This window comes from Danio rerio, chromosome 15 (assembly GCF_052040795.2).
Source record: "Danio rerio strain M-AB ecotype USA chromosome 15, GRCz13ab, whole genome shotgun sequence".
In the NCBI taxonomy this organism is placed as follows: domain Eukaryota; kingdom Metazoa; phylum Chordata; class Actinopteri; order Cypriniformes; family Danionidae; genus Danio; species Danio rerio.
The window spans coordinates 38,174,465-38,192,760 of NC_141035.1; the positions used below are offsets into that span (position 1 = coordinate 38,174,465).

Below are 18,296 nucleotides of genomic sequence, written 5' to 3' on the forward strand. Positions count from 1 at the left end.
TTGTGTATTTGTTATTTGAAAAATTAATAACATTTTATTAGAAATAAAGTGAGGCATAAAATAACACACAAATAAAAATATATACACTCAAATTTTTTTCTCGCTGTTTATTCAAACTACTTATTTTAAATGAGCTCAAACAACACAATTCTTGATTATTTTTTTTTGGAACAACTCAATTCTTTTATGCTTACGTTTATTACGATTACGTTGACTTAATCCAGGAGTCAGTCGTGGAGGGCCGGTGTCCTGGAGAGTTTAGCTCCAACCCTAATCAAACACACCTGAAGCAGCTAATCAAGCTTTTACTAGATATATTAGAAACTTTATGCAGGTGTGTTGAAGCCAATTTGAGCTAAACTCATCAGGACACCGGCCCACCAGGACCAAGTTTGAACACCCCTGACTTAATGGGTTTGTGTTAGGACAAAGGAATTGTGTGGAACTCATTTTTAAAGTGTAGGCTTCATAGAATTGTGAATATTAAATTAGTTCACGTTATTAATACCTATTCTCTTTTTCAGTGTGTGAGGCAGGTTTTTGGGGTGCAGGCTGTGCCAATGTGTGCCAGTGCGCCAGTAATGCAGTGAGCTGTGAGTCCAGCAGTGGGCGCTGTGTGTGTGAGTCTGGATATACTGGACAACACTGTGATAAGAGTAAGTCTGTTCATTTTGCTTTTCATTCTCTCTCTTTCTGATTAATTCGATGACTTTTTGTTTTAAATGATACATTTTGATACATTTAAGTAGTTCAAAATGCAAAAGTTGCGAAACAAATGTTAAATCTGAGGCTAATTTAATGACAAATGCTGCCACCTTGTGTCAATACAATACAACTACAGGCAGAACAAACGAATCAGAATGCCTATATGTAGAAAAAAATTCTAAGAAATAAAAATTTGAAACATAACTGCTGCGCACACTAATAAATGAGAGAGTGTGTCATCAGTAACTTTTAAAAAATGGCCATACAGTGTACTATAATTTTATAAAATATCATTTTAGTGTTATTCATATGCCAAAATAGTACTTCATATTTTAATAGGATGCTTTTTTGTATTCAGAAGTACAGTTTTAATAATATTTGACTTTTTAAAATTCAGATTTAACTTGAATTTATTTAAATTAAAATGACATTTTTGTACATACCGTAGTAGTTTTTCAGTATATGACTTTCTTTCTTAAATTTAAGCTAAACACGCTTAAAATCAGCAGGATGGATGTAATGAGTATTTTATTCTTAACACAGTCATACCAGCTAACAATATTAGGTTTTTAATTATTCCCACTAAGTAACATGACTTTTTGAATTCTTAAAACATTCAAAAAGACAAATTTGCATCAATGCATTAATGTTATTTTCTTTTTGCAATATTAGTGTCATTCAGAATGTCTTCATATCTCATGTAAATTAATGCTTCCAGAATGTTATTTAAAACATTAGTAGAACATTCATTTTTTACATTTATATTAAGTCATTTAGCAGATGCTTTTGCCCAAAGTGACATTTATGAGAATCATGCAACAATTCAAAAAAGAGGCAACACACACAAGAAGTGCTAATTATATAAAGAAACTGTTAATGCTCAGAGATTTAAGTGGCCCGTCTGAAGCACACTTCATAAATGCACACTGTATTATTTCTTTTTTTTTTTAAAGAGGTTTGGAATGACTGTAAAAAATATATTGTGCAAAACTGGTGCAAGTGTTGGTTAAAATAAAAGAGTGTGTTTTCTACATGTGGTTTGTCAAGCTTACTCACCTGTGTGAGGCACACTTAGAATTGGATAATGTTTTGAGGTTGTCGTGTAGTGTAGAGAGATGAGAGGGTCCTTGTTTTGTTCACAGGGGTTCAGCTGATCGTGGAAGAGTTTTTTTGTTGTCATTTCATTCCATTCACTTTATATTGATACTTATATATTAAAGATTTATATTGACACAGTAAGTTACCAAAACCTTATCATAGAACATTCAAAATCATGTATGAACATTACTTTTTTGGTTTTAATAATGTAATGCTAAATGCTTTCATAACATTTCAGTCTGATGTTGTCAAAGTTGTTTAAAAACGTTATTAGAACATTTCATCACTATTATATCAATGTTTTAAGAATGTTTTTCTATCAAAGTTACAAGGATATTCCAAAATATTATTTAATAACATTACATGCTAACTTTTAAGTAACATTTTTTAAACATCTTTTAAAGGGCACCTATTTTACCTATTTTGCAAGATGTTAGATAAGCCTTTGGTGTCTCCAGAATGTGTCTGTAAAGTTTCAGCTCAAAATACCCATCAGATAATTTATCCGTCTCCAGAATATGTCTGTTTTCATGTTGGAGTACAGTGTAGCTTTTGTTGTTGTAGCAGCCTGTGGCTTTAATTGCAAATGAGCTGCTTCTCCCCGCCTACCGTTCCCATGTGTGTGTCTGCTTCTCCTGCATTACATCAGATAAACAGCAGTCAGTGATAGAGGCAGACATGGATGAAACTAAAAATACAGCTCATTATTAAAAAATACCCAAGTAAGTTTACTTTATGTATTTGTGTTGGAGTTTATTCAAGCCTTTCTGACATGATGAGTCACACACAAATGATGTGTGCAGTTAGGCATGGGATGATAACAATTTTCAAGGTATACTGCGGGTTGGAAAAAACAGCAACGTTTCCCGCTACCGTTCCTACCATATATGTACAATAATTTATTTTTATTGATTTATTTTTTTTCAGGACATTAGTATTTCCAGCAGAAAAGATATCCAAAGATGCCGTTTTAAATTGTAAAGAAATCTGTGTTTTTGAAAATAATGAAGACAGCAGAAGTCAATGATTCATTTGAATTATATAGCCTGACGTGTTTACTGCTCCAAAATATTATAAATGTTTCTCAAAATAAAATATATTGTGCTCAAAGGGGGAAAAAAGTTTTAGTTTTTTACATAGACATTTTAAAAGATATATTTTAGAGCATTAATCAAAATACAGTGAAACCGTGATATTTTTATCCAAGGTTATCATACCGTCAGAATTTTATACCAGCCCATGCCTATTTGCAGTAAACATACATACACACATTAGCGTGATTGACACTGACACCATGTGGCTGTGGTGATTATTAAGATTTGTCAATTATTCTGTCTTTATTAGAAACATGCTGTTTTAAAAACGTTATAAACTTATGAAAAATATTGCAGAGAGTTGGAACAGATTTTTTAATCCCAGTTTATTTGTAAAAATAATGTTCTGTGGACACTTGTTTACATGTTATTTGAGAAACATTGGGAAAACCCAGCCTGATCTCACGAGGAATCTCAAGTATTTTACGTTTTGTCAGATTAGGACACTGGGATTTGGATCCTATTTTAACGTCAGGAGATTTTTTAGAAAAAGAGACTTTATTGGGTTTCTATCACTCCAATATGACAGTGGAAACACTACCTACACACAGTTCTGTCCAAACAGCTCACAAAAGATGATTTTCATCATAGGTGCCCTTTAAACAATGTTCCCTTTAAGCGTGCTAAATTAGCACTTATTTTTATAAAGCCAAACTGAATCTACCTTTCCCGTGATGCTTTGTTTCAGAATGTCCTGAAGGCCTGTATGGAGAAGACTGTAAACAAGTGTGTGAATGTGAGAATGGAGCAGAATGTGATCATATCAGTGGAGCTTGTACCTGTGCCGCCGGCTGGGTGGGATCTCACTGTGAAAAGAGTGAGTTACAAACAAATGCACCCCAATCCTTTTAAAATAGAGCTAATATTTTTTTATCCAGCTCTATTTAATTGCATATCATTTCTCAGCCCAGTTCCTCCTCCAAAAGCAGTGTTTTTGGAGCCCTAATGCACCGGGGCCTCTTCTTCAGCAGGGAAACAGGAAGCCTCAATCAGTCTGAGAGGCAAACCCACCCATCATGCACTCCGAATGTGTGTCTGTGTGGAAAGTGGAATGTTTTTGATTCCCGTTTGCTCATTGAAACACTCACTCACCGGGCAGTCAAGCAGCCATTTGTTTTGAATGCTTAGTGTGTCGTAATGACATCGAGGCAGGAAAGGAAATCGTACGCTTCAAAGAAATATGTAGTTAATATGAGCTAGAGCAGGTAAGAAAGTTTTGTCCTCGATGACCTGAGAGTCGTATCTGCCTTCTAGTGGTTAATCTAAGCCACTGACATAACACACACACACACAGAGAAAGAGACACACCCTGCTGGATCCATGACAGCATCCTCTGCTTAATGAGACAGCCACATCCAGCTGCTGCACTTTATGAGCAAACCACAATGCACAGACATACACACAATGCCAAACATAGACGGCGAGTCCTATCTTAGCTAAAAAAAAAAAAAAAAAGACACCACATGTAAAACACACACACTATATGCACAGACAGGCAAACTGTCACGCACTTTAACAAGTTTCATGCATGTGATTCTTGAATCTATTTTCATCGCTTATATAGAATGCCAATGAGTTTATGGTCAAACTGCAAATCAAGGTTTATTTGCATAGCGCTTTTACATTAATTATCATTCCTAAGCAGCTTTACATAGGATGCACGTTATTACATTCAAAAAAAGGTTGTGCATATTTAAGTACAGTCTTGAAAGTTGCCTCAATTTATGCGATCATGGCTGAAAATGCTCCATAAATATGGTACACACGAAATAAGTATTGAACACATCACTATTTTTCTCAAAAAATATATTTCTAAAGGTGCCATTGACTTGAAATTTTTACTAGATGTTGAAAGCAACCAAAGAAATCCACATATGCAAAGAAAACAAATCTAATTAGTTTACAAATTAATTTATGCATAATAGAATGAAATGATGAAAAAGTATAGAACACATGAAAAAAGGGAGGTGTGGAAAGGGAGTGAAAGCCCAGACAGCAGCTAAAATCTCAGTAGTTTTTCAGCAACCCTCTGTCCTTTGTCACTGTAAACTAATATTAGCTGCTTCAGTCCAACATCTACATTATTAGGATGAAGAAACCATGGTGGACATTTTAGCAAGACAATTATCCAAAACACAGCCAAACCGTCAAATGCTTTCAGAGAAAGAAAATCAAGCTGTAGAATGGCTTGGCCAATCACCTGATTTGAACCCAAAAGAAAATATTAAAAAAAATTAAAATTTGATTTGATAGACAAGACCCATAGAACCATCAGGATTTTTACAAAACAACCTACTGTCAGCTATCATTTCGGAAGTGTTATTGCAAAGCAATACAAACAGTATAAATGCACGACTACACGCAAGACATGTGCTGTGGGTAACTGCGATTCCTCGACACAGAAGTATAAATCAGTGTTAACTGTGCTTTATGTGCTTTAGGAAGGCTGAAAAACAGCGTAGATTCGTTTGGCGTGATGTCTGAGTGCACTAGATCCTTTCAGAGGTGCACCGAGCTCTGTGAGTTCATAAACTCCTCCAGAAACTATACCTGGATGATGGAAGCTTTAAGCGGTGCTTCTGACTGAGCCCAGCCCAGTTTGATAAGCTGTTGTCCAGTGTTGGCAGGAGGATTTCCCCTCGGGACAACAACTGCAGGCGCTATGTCACAATCACACCCCAACAAGAGCAAACTCCTGAATGGTTAAAGTGACACGAATGTTTGCTAAAGTTCAGATTTTCCCACTCAACCCAATTACGTTCATTTCACGCCATCTCATTGGCGTGAATCGCACCACAGGATATCTATTCACGCCTTTGCATTGACTTAACATTTAACTCACTCGTGCTTGATGCTTCATCTGCGTCTGGTGTGAGGCTGGTTCATCAAGCATGCTTGCTTGTGTTTGTGTCCTCAATCTGACAACCTGATCAAGTCATCGGAGGAGGGGTCGTGTGAACAAAAACTCCCTCTCCAATATTTTGAATTCGGATTACCTCGTTCAACAACTACAAATAGTATTAACACCAACATTTCACCAACACCAGCATTTTACCACTACTCTGCATTCTCTTTTCTTCATCCATGTTAATCTGCTTTGATACAATCGACATCGTAAAAAGTGCTTTAGAAATAAAGAAGACTATCCATATCCTGAATTTTAAGGAGCAGCTAACGATGATTCATGCAATAACCAAAGATGACAGAACTCATATATTAAACAACGTAAAGAAAAAAAGAAATGGTCCAAAATCAAGCGAAAAGGAGCAAACCAGGACCATTAAAGCTCCATCTCCATCTGTATCAACTCCACCACCATCGATTTAGACACAGAGAAGCAGATTGTTTTGGTTTATAGTAGACTTTTACATCCGTGGATTTCATCTTTAATAAATCAGCCTCCGACTAGAGACATCAGGCCTCCACAGGACCACAGTTCCGCCCGTCCGTTTTGGGACGTTTTCAACTCGGTAGTTCAGCCAGAAATTCAACTCATGTTCCATAGGCGCACAGACACACGCGCAGCAGGTTTTTTTTTTTGCGAGCTTTTGAATGCTATCATCAGTTTCCATCTCTCAAAGCCTCAGCCGTGAAACACATTTTACCGGCTGCAGTCCGGTTATAAGCATCCGCTGCCGTTACACACTCACGCACACACGCTTTACAAGATCTTATCAGGCTGATGGAGTACTGTACCGATCTCCTATGATCTGTGCGTCTGTGTGCCATATGCGCTGGGATTGTGTAGATGTCTGTCTACACTTGTGTTCATACTGAGAGACTCCGATTTCATTTGCTTGTCCGTGTGTGTGCTTGTGTGTGTGTGTGTGTGTGTGTGTGTGTGTGTGAGGCAATGAAAGACAGTAGCCATGTAAGTGGAGTTTGTACAAATTGTACTGTATGTCTTATCACATATAATATGCAGATTAAGTTTGCGACATTTGTAGACAAAAGCACATAAATTTGCATCTACATTTCAATGAAACTGACTTTCATAAATTTGACACGATTAATCCGATCAGTGTGAGACAGTCAATGCTTAGACTAGATCACAAAAAAAAAAAACTTTGAAGTTGAGCTACTGCTCTATATCTAAATTTTAGAAGTTTTCGCAGATAAATTCTACAGGTTTTTTGATGAAGTAAATGAGCTAAACCACATATATTTAGTTTTATTTGATTCATTTGGTTTTATTTTAGTGTGTGGGATGAATTACAAATGTATCTTTATTTATATTAGCTATATATTATTAACATTTTTTTGTCTTACTAAAATTTTGTAAGAAGTTTGAGGTAAATTTTTTTATTTTTTATTTTAGGGAGGAAAAAAGTTTAATTGAGGAATATGACACCTCATGACAGAAATGGAGATTATCATATTTATTCTTATTCATGAGCAGTTTATATTAGTAAACAAGCATTTCGTTTCAAGTTTAGTTTCCGTTTTATTACTTTCAGGTTAGTTTCTGTTCCATTTCTTGTTTAGTTCCTTGTTTCGTTTAGGATAGTTTTCATTCCGTTTCTTGTTTCATTTCTTCATCTTGTTTCTCATTTTGCTCTATTTCTTGTTTTGTTTAGTTTAGTTTAATTTCTCATTTCGTTTTGTTCCATTCCTTTCAGGTTAGTTTTTGTTCCATTTCTTGTTTAGTTCTGTTTCTCTTCTTGTTTAGTTCCTTGTTTCGTTTAGGATAGTTTCCATTCCGTTTCTTGTTTCATTTCTTGTTTTGTTTCATCTTGTTTCTCATTTTGCTCTATTTCTTGTTTTGTTTAGTTTAGTTTAATTTCTCATTTCGTTTTGTTCCATTCCTTTCAGGTTAGTTTTTGTTCCATTTCTTGTTTAGTTCTGTTTCTCTTCTTGTTTAGTTCCTTGTTTCGTTTAGGATAGTTTCCATTCCGTTTCTTGTTTCATTTCTTGTTTTGTTTCATCTTGTTTCTCATTTTGCTCTATTTCTTGTTTTGTTTAGTTTAGTTTAATTTCTCATTTCGTTTTGTTCCATTCCTTTCAGGTTAGTTTTTGTTCCATTTCTTGTTTTGTTCTGTTTCTCGTCTTGTTTAGTTCCTTGTTTCGTTTCTCATGTTGGAAGTCTAAAGAAATCCCTGATTCATTATAAATATGTCAAATTAAAATGCCTTGCTAATGTATTTTATGAGCTCTTATTATTTTAGCTGATCCTGACCAAAAATCAATAGTTAGCATTGTCGCCTCACAGCAAGAAGGTCACTGGTTCGAGTCCCGGCTGCGTCAGTTGGCATTTCTGTTTGGAATGTTCATGTTCTTCCCATGTTTGTGTGGGTTTCCTATGGGTGCTCCGGTTTTCCGCACAGTCCAAAGAGACATGCGCTATATAGGTAAATTGGATAAGCTAAATTGCGCATAGTGTGTGTGTGTGTGAGCATGTATGGGTGTTTCTCAGCACTGGGTTGTGGCTGGATGGGAATCTGCTGCATAAGATAGCCATCCACAAATTTAGTTTAGCCTCATTGGAGTTTTAAGTCAAGTTTGAGGTAAAAAAAATATTTTATTTTATTTTATTGACCAACAGCACTGCAACATTACAGCATTAACCGCCCTTTTAGCCAGGTGCACAAAACTTTTATTAGAAGTTCTGCACGAAGCGTGAGGTGAAAAAAACCTGAGCTTGAAGTGTAAAAGTGTCAGCTCAGGGAATATTTGCACAGGCGCTATATTTCTCTACCCAGACGGTGAACCTGTGAGCCTCAGCAGGTGTTCAGGTTTTCCTAGAAATGTCTGTCTGTCCGTCTTCCTCACACACACATGGACTTTGTTGTGGTGAGGATGTGCCGCACATGTGGTGAATGAGATCACGCAATTACTGCTGATGAGAGCAATGCACACGCTTAGCATTCACTAGGAAATGAGACATGAAAAGAGAGATGAGCATGATGGAGAGATGAAGGATAAACATGTCCTAGGGCTATGCAATATGGGGATACATATATATCGTATGGGCAAAATAAAGTTTATCATTCCATGTTAGGCTCTATTATATATTTTATGGAATCAAAGTATACTTTTTAACTAAAAAACAAAACAAGAAGCGGAGCAAAAACTAACCTGAAAGGAATGGAAAGTTGTTACGAACTTGTCTCGGGAGGGGTCAGCAACACGCAACTCAAGAACTACAATTCTCTAATTATTTAGAGACAAAAAACATGTCTTTTACTAAAATAAAGTGGCAACAAAATTCTAGACTAATTAATTTATCAATATTCACTCAGTCAAAATAAAACATAGATCAAACATAAAACATAGATCAACAAATAATTAAAAAGCATTAAATTATTAAATTAAATAGCACCAAAAACAGCATGGCTCCTCAGCAGCGGCTGCACAAGACGCACACAAAATTCTCAAACCTTCATCGGAACAACAAGATACATAGATTCTCAGCAAGTACCAGTCATGCTTGCTACAGAGCAAAAACAGGAGGATCAGCCAGACATGCACTGGAAACTGAGAGCCACCCAGACGCACTCTCAACTTCCGCTTATAAAACCCACAATCTGAATTAGCCGCAGGTGAAAGGAGGAGTTAGCCTCAAAGAAAAAAGAAACCCCAATTAATATATAAAAAAACTCCCAAACTACAACAACTATAATAATAATAATAATAAATAAATAAAAACTGGACCGTAAAAAAAGTAACCTGAAAAAAACAAACAAAACGAAACGAGAAATGTAAGTAAACGGAACCAGAAACAGAACGAAACCAGAAACGTGATGAAATGAGAAACAGAATGAAACAAAATGAGAAACAAAACAAGAAACAAAACAAAATGAAAAACAGAATGAAAACTAACCTGAACCAAAATGGAACCTAAATGAAACATAATGAGAAATGGAACAAAAAAAAAAAAAAGGAAATAGAACAAAATGAGAAACAGGATGAAATTCGAAACAAAACGAGAAACAGAACGAAATGAAATGACAAACAGTGGTATTGTTTTATTATTGTAGTAATGTTTTATGGTCGTACAAAATAACATACATCATTATGAGGATGCAAACAGAAACATGAATAACTACATCGCGAGAAAGTTGCAATCTTGAAAGTACAATATTTTGTATTTTCTTTAAATTTTTTTTTAGTCGTTCTAAAAAAAGTAAGAAATATGAATTAAAGTACATTTCTGAGTATATACTGTACTTTAAAATGTAAAGAAAAGAAAAAAAAAAGAAATACTTAAAATGTTTTAGATGACAAAAAATAAAAATGTGAGGCCTCAAATAGACTCTTCTTGTAGGTCTTAAATTATTTTAAACAGGTCTTAATTTTCCTATGTCCATGTAAAGCAAGGGCTGCACCTATTCAATCACCAACAATCCATCTCAATAAAACTTCAATAAAAGTTGTATTTATTAACTTTATTTACAAATATGGTTGAATTATCTTCCTCACAATAACATTAGTTAAAAAGTTCTCCATGTATTTAGAGCTACCAGGACACTGACATGATTTGCAACTACTTTAAACTTATTCTAGATTTAAAAATCAGTCATTATTATTATTTTTTAAAGTAATGTATGTATACAACTACACTTTGCTTGTTTTGACACATTATTTAAAATACGCAACTAAGAAATAACTAAATTGTTTTGATGAGACAAGTCAATCTCTTTTCCATTTGTCCAATCTGACCATTAGAATAAAATACCTAGCATTTATTCCTGTAAAAGTCTAAAATTTAATTCATTCTCCTCCAGCTTAGTCTCTATTTCAGAGGTTGCCAAAGCAGAACGAACCACCAACTATTTCAGCATATGTTTTATGCAGTGGATGCCCTTCCAGATGCAACCCAGTACTGGGAAACACCCATACACTCTCGCATTTACATGCAAACTGAGTGCCACACTCATACACTATACGGCCAATTTAGCTTATTCAATTCACCTGTACCGCATCTCTATGGACTGGGGGAAATCAGAGCAGAGGAAACCCACGCCAACACAGGGAGAACATGCAAACTCCACACAGAAACGCCAACTGGCCCAGCCATGACTCGAACCAGTGACCTTCTTGCTGTGAAGCGACAGTTCTAACCACTGAGCCATTGTGTAGCCCTAAAATGGTCTTAAAAAGTCTTTAATTTGACTTGATGAAACCTGCGGAAACCCTGAAATAGTCTTTTAAATGTAATCAAGATACATCAAATATTGTGTGAATTTACAGAAATGCACAATATTGATATGTATATATATCTTTATCACAGGACAGAAGATGACGTATATATTATGATATGAGATCTTCTGTCAGCCCTAATGTGTCCACGTGGATGCTGGTAAAACAGTAACCCAATTACACTGGCATCGGGATCTGTGCGCTTGACTTTGAGATGATGTACCGTTTCTCATTATGACTCAGATCTGCTCTCCTCTGTAGGATGTCCCGTCGGGTTTTACGGGCAGGACTGTGCGCAGATGTGCCAGTGCAGGAACGAGGCCCAGTGTCACCACATCACAGGCGCCTGCCGCTGCACCCCCGGCTGGGCACCGCCGCACTGCATTCTGGGTAAGCAGCCCACATCATTAAAACTGGGTGTGATTGGAGGCTCATCTCCGGCTGAATGCCGCATCCTCACACAGAAATAACTAAACAGACGAGATCATCCGGACACAGGCCTCTTGAGTGATTGAACCAACTTTTGAGGGCTTTAAAAAGACAGTACACCTAAAAATATCAATATACTGATCGTTTACACAAAATAAATAGATTGTGTGAAGAATGTTGGAAACTAGTTGTCATTTCCTTCAGCAGTAAGTTATATTATAGAAGTCAATATTTTTAGACAAATTCAAGCATTCTTCAAAATATCTCTTATTGTGTTCAACAGAACAAGTGGAGGGTGAGTTGATGATGAGAGAATTTCACTCTTGGGTGCACTATTCCTTTAGGATGGCTTAAGTAATGACGAGTAATTGAAGCATAATACCTGGTGGACATTTATTGATGAATATTTTTGTAATTATGCTAAGCTAAAACATTTTATAGGACAGAAGTTCACAGATATGGCTGATTGGATGTTTCAAAGCACTCACGTGTGTGTGTGTGTGTGTGTGTGTGTGTGTGTGTGTGTGTGTGTGTGTGTGTAAATTGTGCATTCAAGTCATGTGGAAAAGCATTGTGGAACACTCATTAACAACATGTAATTTGTCATAATCATGACAAAACCTTCTTTAAGCAGTAAAAAGTTTTTGTTGGTTAAAAAGGTTCTTAGAATTCTCTGAAAGTGAAACTCATTTATTTTTTAGAACATAATTTTTGCTATAATTGCCAAGGAAATCATTCTAATTTCAAATTAGTTTAACTTAAAAATTAAATAATAAAGTAATAAAAAAAGCTTTAAAAAAAGTTTTGAATCATGACCGAAAGAACATCTTGTATACAAGCGGTCGAAATGAGTTTCCTGCACAGGATGGCAGAGTGCACCCTTACAGATATGGTGAGGAGCTCTGTCTCTCGGGCGGAGCTCGAAGTAGAGCTGCTGCTCTTCCACATCGAGCGAAGTCAGCTGAGGTGCTCGGGCATCTGTTTTGAATGCCTCCTGAACGCCTACCTAGGGAGGTGTTCCAGGCATGTTCTATCAGGTGAAGGCCTCAGGGAAGACCCAGGACACGCTGGAGGGACTATGTCTCTCGGCTGGCCTGGGAACGCCAAAGGATCCCCCCGGAGGAGCTGGAGTAAGTGTCTAGGGAGAGGGAAGTCTGCAATTCTCTTCTAAAACTACTGCTCCCGAGACCCAGCCCCAGAAAAATGCATGGAAACGAATGATTGAATGAAAATAACAAAATAGCTTTTTTTTTACTAATAAGAATAAAGAATTGAAATCTTTACTACAACTTAAAACATAATTCATAGGAAAACAACAAAGATTAAACAAACAAGAAAAAACTATTTTAATTCAAATTAATAAAACAAAATTATATTAAAATACACTGGTTAAACTGAGTAAAAGACACAGTTAAGCAGGGTTCTTAGAATTCTCTGAAAGTGAAACTAAAATAAGTTTTATAACATAATTTTTGCTATAATTGCCAAAGGAATTGTTCTAATTTTAATTTAGTACAACTTCAAAATAAAATAAAAGTAATAAAATAACTAAAACACAAAGTAAAATAATAAAAAAGTGAAAGTCATACAGTGTTTTTCCACTAATAAGAATAAATAATTGAAATCTTTATTACAACTTTAAAATAAATTCATATGAAAACAACAAAGATTAAACAAATGAAAAAAAAAAAACTTTTAATTCAAATGAATAAAACAAATATATATTAAAATACACTTATATATATATATATAATATTATTTTAATATGAAGTGGATCAAAACTTTTTTATCAAAGTTTTCCTAAAACTATTGACCAACACCCATTCCTGTCTTAATACAATTTGGAAAAGCGTTTTGGATCCACTTTAAGGATCCACTTTAGGTTGACTACTGTATATAGAGAATTTAGAATTACTCAATGTAATTAAAATTACATTACGCCCATTCTTTATTCATTAATTAGGAGAAGTAGATTTTAGGAAATCATGCATAATTATTTTAGTAGAACCCAAAATTGTTATTGGTATTCCAATAATTCATTTATTCATTAATTTATTCATTCTCCTTTGGCTTAGTCCCTTATTTATAAGGTGTTGCCAAAGCGGAATGAACTGCCAACTATTCCAGCATGTTTTACACAGCGGATGCCCTTCCATTGGGAAACACCCATGCACACTCATTTACACACACTCATACACTACTGCCAATTTTGTTTACCCAATTCACCTATAGCACGTGCTTGGACTGTAAAGCACCCGGAAGAAACCTGCTAACCACTAAGCCACCGTTCTGCCACATTACAATTACTTCTTTCCAAATTGTAAATATGAACATCCCAGTAGGACTTAAATGCACTAAAAAAAAGACAGAAATGCCAACAGAAAAGTTAAACACATCTCCATAGGATGCTTTAAACAACCTGGCATCTGTGTGTGTGTTTGTGTTTACAGTGAAAGGATGCTGTTCTGTTTGTGCGTCTGTCTATATTTTATTAGACTGAGATGCTTTTTAAAGAGAGTTCTGCGGCACATTGGTTTAGCAGCATCCGTCTTCTCATGCGATCTCCCGTCAGTAGTTTAATAGATCGTGAGCCCAATAAAGATTTATCTCTCGTTCAGCTTCACTCTCCCTCTCTTTTTAATGAAGTGAGGTTTGTGTTAATGATCCCTCTCTTTAGAACTTTGATTTTTACGTCTGACTTTCCCATGACGTGCTTTTCAGTGCAATCTTGACTGGGATGAAAAACTTTTCTGGAGTCGAGTGATGTTATTAGTCAGTTTTGTGGTCGGTGATCATTTTAAATCGTTTAGATTTGCGTCTACTCTTTTGTCGGTTCGAATTGTTTTGTTTTGGAGTTGCGTGATCTGCTGCCATTTGTGTCAATACCAAACGAATGCGGTCAGGCTATTTAGAAAAATCATTTACAGGCGTCATATAAAGTGTGGAAAGATGCTTACTTAAATCCATTTGTATTTAGTGTAGATGCATTATCTTCGGAGCTAATATGTTTTAAGTAATCTTAGGTTGTAATACACTGTTCATACTTCAATTTTAGCAGAAATTCATAATAATAACAACAATCACTAACAAGATTGTGTACTACTAGATTAGTAGATTATACTACTGTTGCAAAGTTTAGGGTGACTAAAATTAAAATCTAAAACTAAAATCTACTTGTATTGAACAGGGACAGATTAAACTGATTATTATTATTATTATTATAAGCATTATTTACCAGGAAAGACACATTGAGATTAAAAATCTCTTTTACAAGAGCGTCCTGACCAAGATTAGGCAGTATACATGTCACATAGGTCTAACAGACAACAAACAAAAAAACTATTAACGGTTAACATGAATCACACTGACAAACTATTCAAAACATCTACAAACCTATTTCAACTTCTAAATCTTATATAATCTTTTCAAAAGCATTTAATCAATTCTTTGAACTGCAACTGTGTTTGCAGATTATTCCATGCAAAAGGTGCTGCGTACCTAAGAGCCTTTTTCCCCATCTCAGTCCTCAATTTAGGAACAGACAGTAAATAAATATCCAGTAACTGAAGACCATGGTTAAGGACAGGCCTTTTACAAGTGTAATTCTGTAGATATGATGGGAGTAAACCCAGTATAGATTTGTAAACAAGGATATGCCAATGCTTGAGCCTACCGATGGACAAAGCAGACCAACCTACTCTAGTATACAGCACACAACGAAGAGTAAGAGATTTAAAATTAGTTATAAATCTTAGTGCACCATGGTAAACAGTATTCAATGCATGCAGACTTTGAGATGAAACATGCATATAGATAACATCACCGTAGTCCAATATCGACATAAATGTTGCATCAGTCCACTTCTTTTTAGCATAAAAAGAAAGGCAGATCTTAACTCTAAAATAGAAGCCTAAAATCACTTTGAATTTTTTCACCAGTTGCTGAATGTGAGAACTAAGGGACTACTCGCACTATGTTATCCGAGCCGTGCCCAGGCCCGTTTCCCGGATCGTTTGAGAAGTGTGAGTGCTCTGAATCGGGCTCAGGCATGGTTCACTTGGACGGCCCTGGCCCGGTTGGAAGAGGTGTTCACTTGGGCTTTGGCGCAGTACGCTTGTGTGTGAGTGCAAAACTCACCTAAGCCCAAAACTGAAAGCGAGACGTGACTTTTAAGGGACTGTTTCATATGGATTTATTGGTCATTCTTACCATTTAATGAATGCAAACTGTCGTAGATTAAGATACAAACCCCTCACTGCACCACAGCTGCACCTTTAACAAACCTCCAAATACCTGCAGCATGAGGACTTTATGATTGTTTATGAGCGTCAAAAGTGGCGGATTGTTTGGTGAAATATTTGACTGTGTGTCACTGCATCCCAAACGACTAAAACAATATAACTAGAGAAATGTCCTCTGTGCTGAGCCAGATCGCTTTTCTACTGAACAGCGCATCATTGATGAAGTAAGCTTGCCCAGGCCCGAATGTAATGTGAGTGTGGGCCGTCGGGGGGGATGGGAGGGGGAACAAGCGTGCTTTGGCCCGGTTCAAGGCAACTGTACATAGTGTGAGTACACCCTAAAAGGAAAGTGTATCATCAATTCAAATTACAAGATATTTGTACTGGGACACCAAATCAATCTCTGCACCATGAGTAGTAGTAATAGGACCTAGCTTTTTCTTGGTTTGTTTTGAATTTAAAAATAGCATTAGTTTTGTTTTATCTGCATTTTTAATCTAGTTTTAACTCAGATAAATTATGTTGAAGTACATTAAAAGCGATCTGTAGTTAAGAAAGGGCCAGATTGGGTGTAGATGCAGCTGTGTATATCATCCGCATAATAATGAAAATTAGCATTTTTGATATTTTGATCAATATATATACGTACTAAAAAGATTACAAGTAACTGTGTGTTACAAACTACTCTCTACTCTACTTTTTGCGGCACCTTAACCATCGATAAAAGTACCTAACACAAACTTTATACCTAGCAGCTCTCTCAAAATATGGTGTCAGATCCGTAAAGCATTTAATTTGCCATCTATTACATTGTTCACCCCTAATGCTCATAACCACATCACTCAATGACCCCACATTTTCAATTTGGTCCAGTAAAGGATTGGTCACTGTAAAAGACTTGTACATGGATGGTAAATTTGATACATTTCCTCAGCTGAAACAGAAATTTGATCTCTGACCATCACATTTTTTTTTGATTTCTACAGCTGAGAAACTATGTTCATACATCTCCCACTTTGAACTAATAGCAGATGAACATGATGTATACAAATTACTCTGTCTCAGTCCTGATGCCTCTAATGTGATTTCCCATTTTATAGACGTTTTTAATGATCAGTTTGACATATCTACCTTGTATTTGAAAGATTCCTTGGAGAAAGATTTAGGCGTTCAAATTACCAATGAGGACAGGGAAAAGTCTATCAAGGTCATAAATACACATTCTATTAACTCCAAACATCAACTAATCCAATATAAAGTAATACATCGGCTTCGTTATTCTAGAGTTAAGCTTAATAAATTCTACCCCTCCATCTCCTCTAAATGTAACAAATGTGAATCTGTGGATGGCCCTTTTGCACATCTTTTTTGGTCATACCCAAAACTTTGAGTTTTGGAGCTAAATTTTCAACTTCTACTCTTAGGCTTATTCTTGTGACCTCGTTCCTTATGTAGCAACCACTGTTTGGTTGGTCCAAACAGTGACCAAACTTTGGTTGGTCTTACTCACTTTGTGGGTTCAGTCATCAATTTTAAAGCTGTCCAATATGGAATGGTTCTAAAAAAAAAAAAAAATCTGTGTTTATGGAAAAAGGCATCAAAACCAGTTTTTAAATCCTGACTCTCAGAATTCTTTAGCACTTTACATTTAGAGAGACTAAGACACAATCTTTCTGATTACCGGCTTCAAAGCCACCTGGAAACCCTTTTTTAATTAGTTGTCAAATGCCCAGGATAACAGTTTAAAGGTATAACCCTGTCATCCTCTGGATGATCACCATATTGCCTGCGCCCACTGGCCTAGATATACACGTGTAACATTGTTGACCAATGTATAATACTGGAGGAATTGATGTAATAATGGTTTTTAAAAAAAAAATTCTGTCTTTTGCCTTTTTTTTGTTATATAATTGTTGTTGCTTTTTGTGTTGCTCTGTTACTTTAAGAAAATAAAAATATAATATTCAAAAAGTAACTGAAAACATGTAAAAAACACTGTGAATTTTCTATTCATAAATCCTGAAGAAATTGCATCACATTTCTGCAGGCATTATGATCGATATTTCTTTTCTTAACACCTTATACATACTTTAACCAATGTTCTTCCAACAGCTTTTAATAATTCCATTTTTTTGCTGAATATTATTGAAAACAAACAATATTGTATCATCATGTATGCAACATACAAATTTTCTCCAGTAAATGTTATAGCAAATAAATAACAATTGTAATATATCCAGATGCATCAGAATAATGTAGCTATTAGCTAACAATGTTTATATATTCTACGCCTGTCTTTTATGCCTCTGAGCTACTTGAACTGTCTTCATCACTGCTCTTATCAAATGTCCAATCTGCATCATTCTCAGTCACTAAAACCCATCTCATCCTTACTTTCATCTGCAGGAAGAGCCAGTTCTTTTCCTTTTCATCTTTCACTTACCATAACACTAATACACTGTATTAATATCTAATCAAAAATATTGCCTTTAAAATGTGATTTTATCCAGAATTCAAATGCCATTAACATATGAACATTATATCAACATTATATATAGCTTCCAGCTTCCATGTTGTTATTGTTACAACT

General features: G+C 35.5%; 1 protein-coding gene and 1 long non-coding RNA gene across 4 annotated transcripts in view; one reads left to right on the plus strand and one right to left on the minus strand.

The window, feature by feature from the left end:
* egfem1 (EGF-like and EMI domain containing 1) overlaps positions 1 to 18,296 on the plus strand; it is a 119,410-nt gene that overhangs the window by 67,793 nt on the left and 33,321 nt on the right. For 2 of the 3 annotated variants that reach the window (NM_001080189.1, XM_087283186.1), the window contains 3 exon segments: positions 525 to 656; positions 3,586 to 3,714; positions 11,298 to 11,426. In NM_001080189.1, coding sequence (NP_001073658.1) covers positions 525 to 656; positions 3,586 to 3,714; positions 11,298 to 11,426 — 390 coding nt within the window. 3 annotated transcript variants of the gene reach the window in all.
* Positions 17,217 to 18,296, minus strand: part of LOC141377893 (uncharacterized) — a 57,050-nt gene continuing 55,970 nt past the window's right edge. Inside the window, exon 3 of the long non-coding RNA XR_015509737.1 lies at positions 17,217 to 17,264. This is a non-coding gene — a long non-coding RNA (uncharacterized LOC141377893). The remainder of the gene's footprint in view (positions 17,265 to 18,296) is intronic.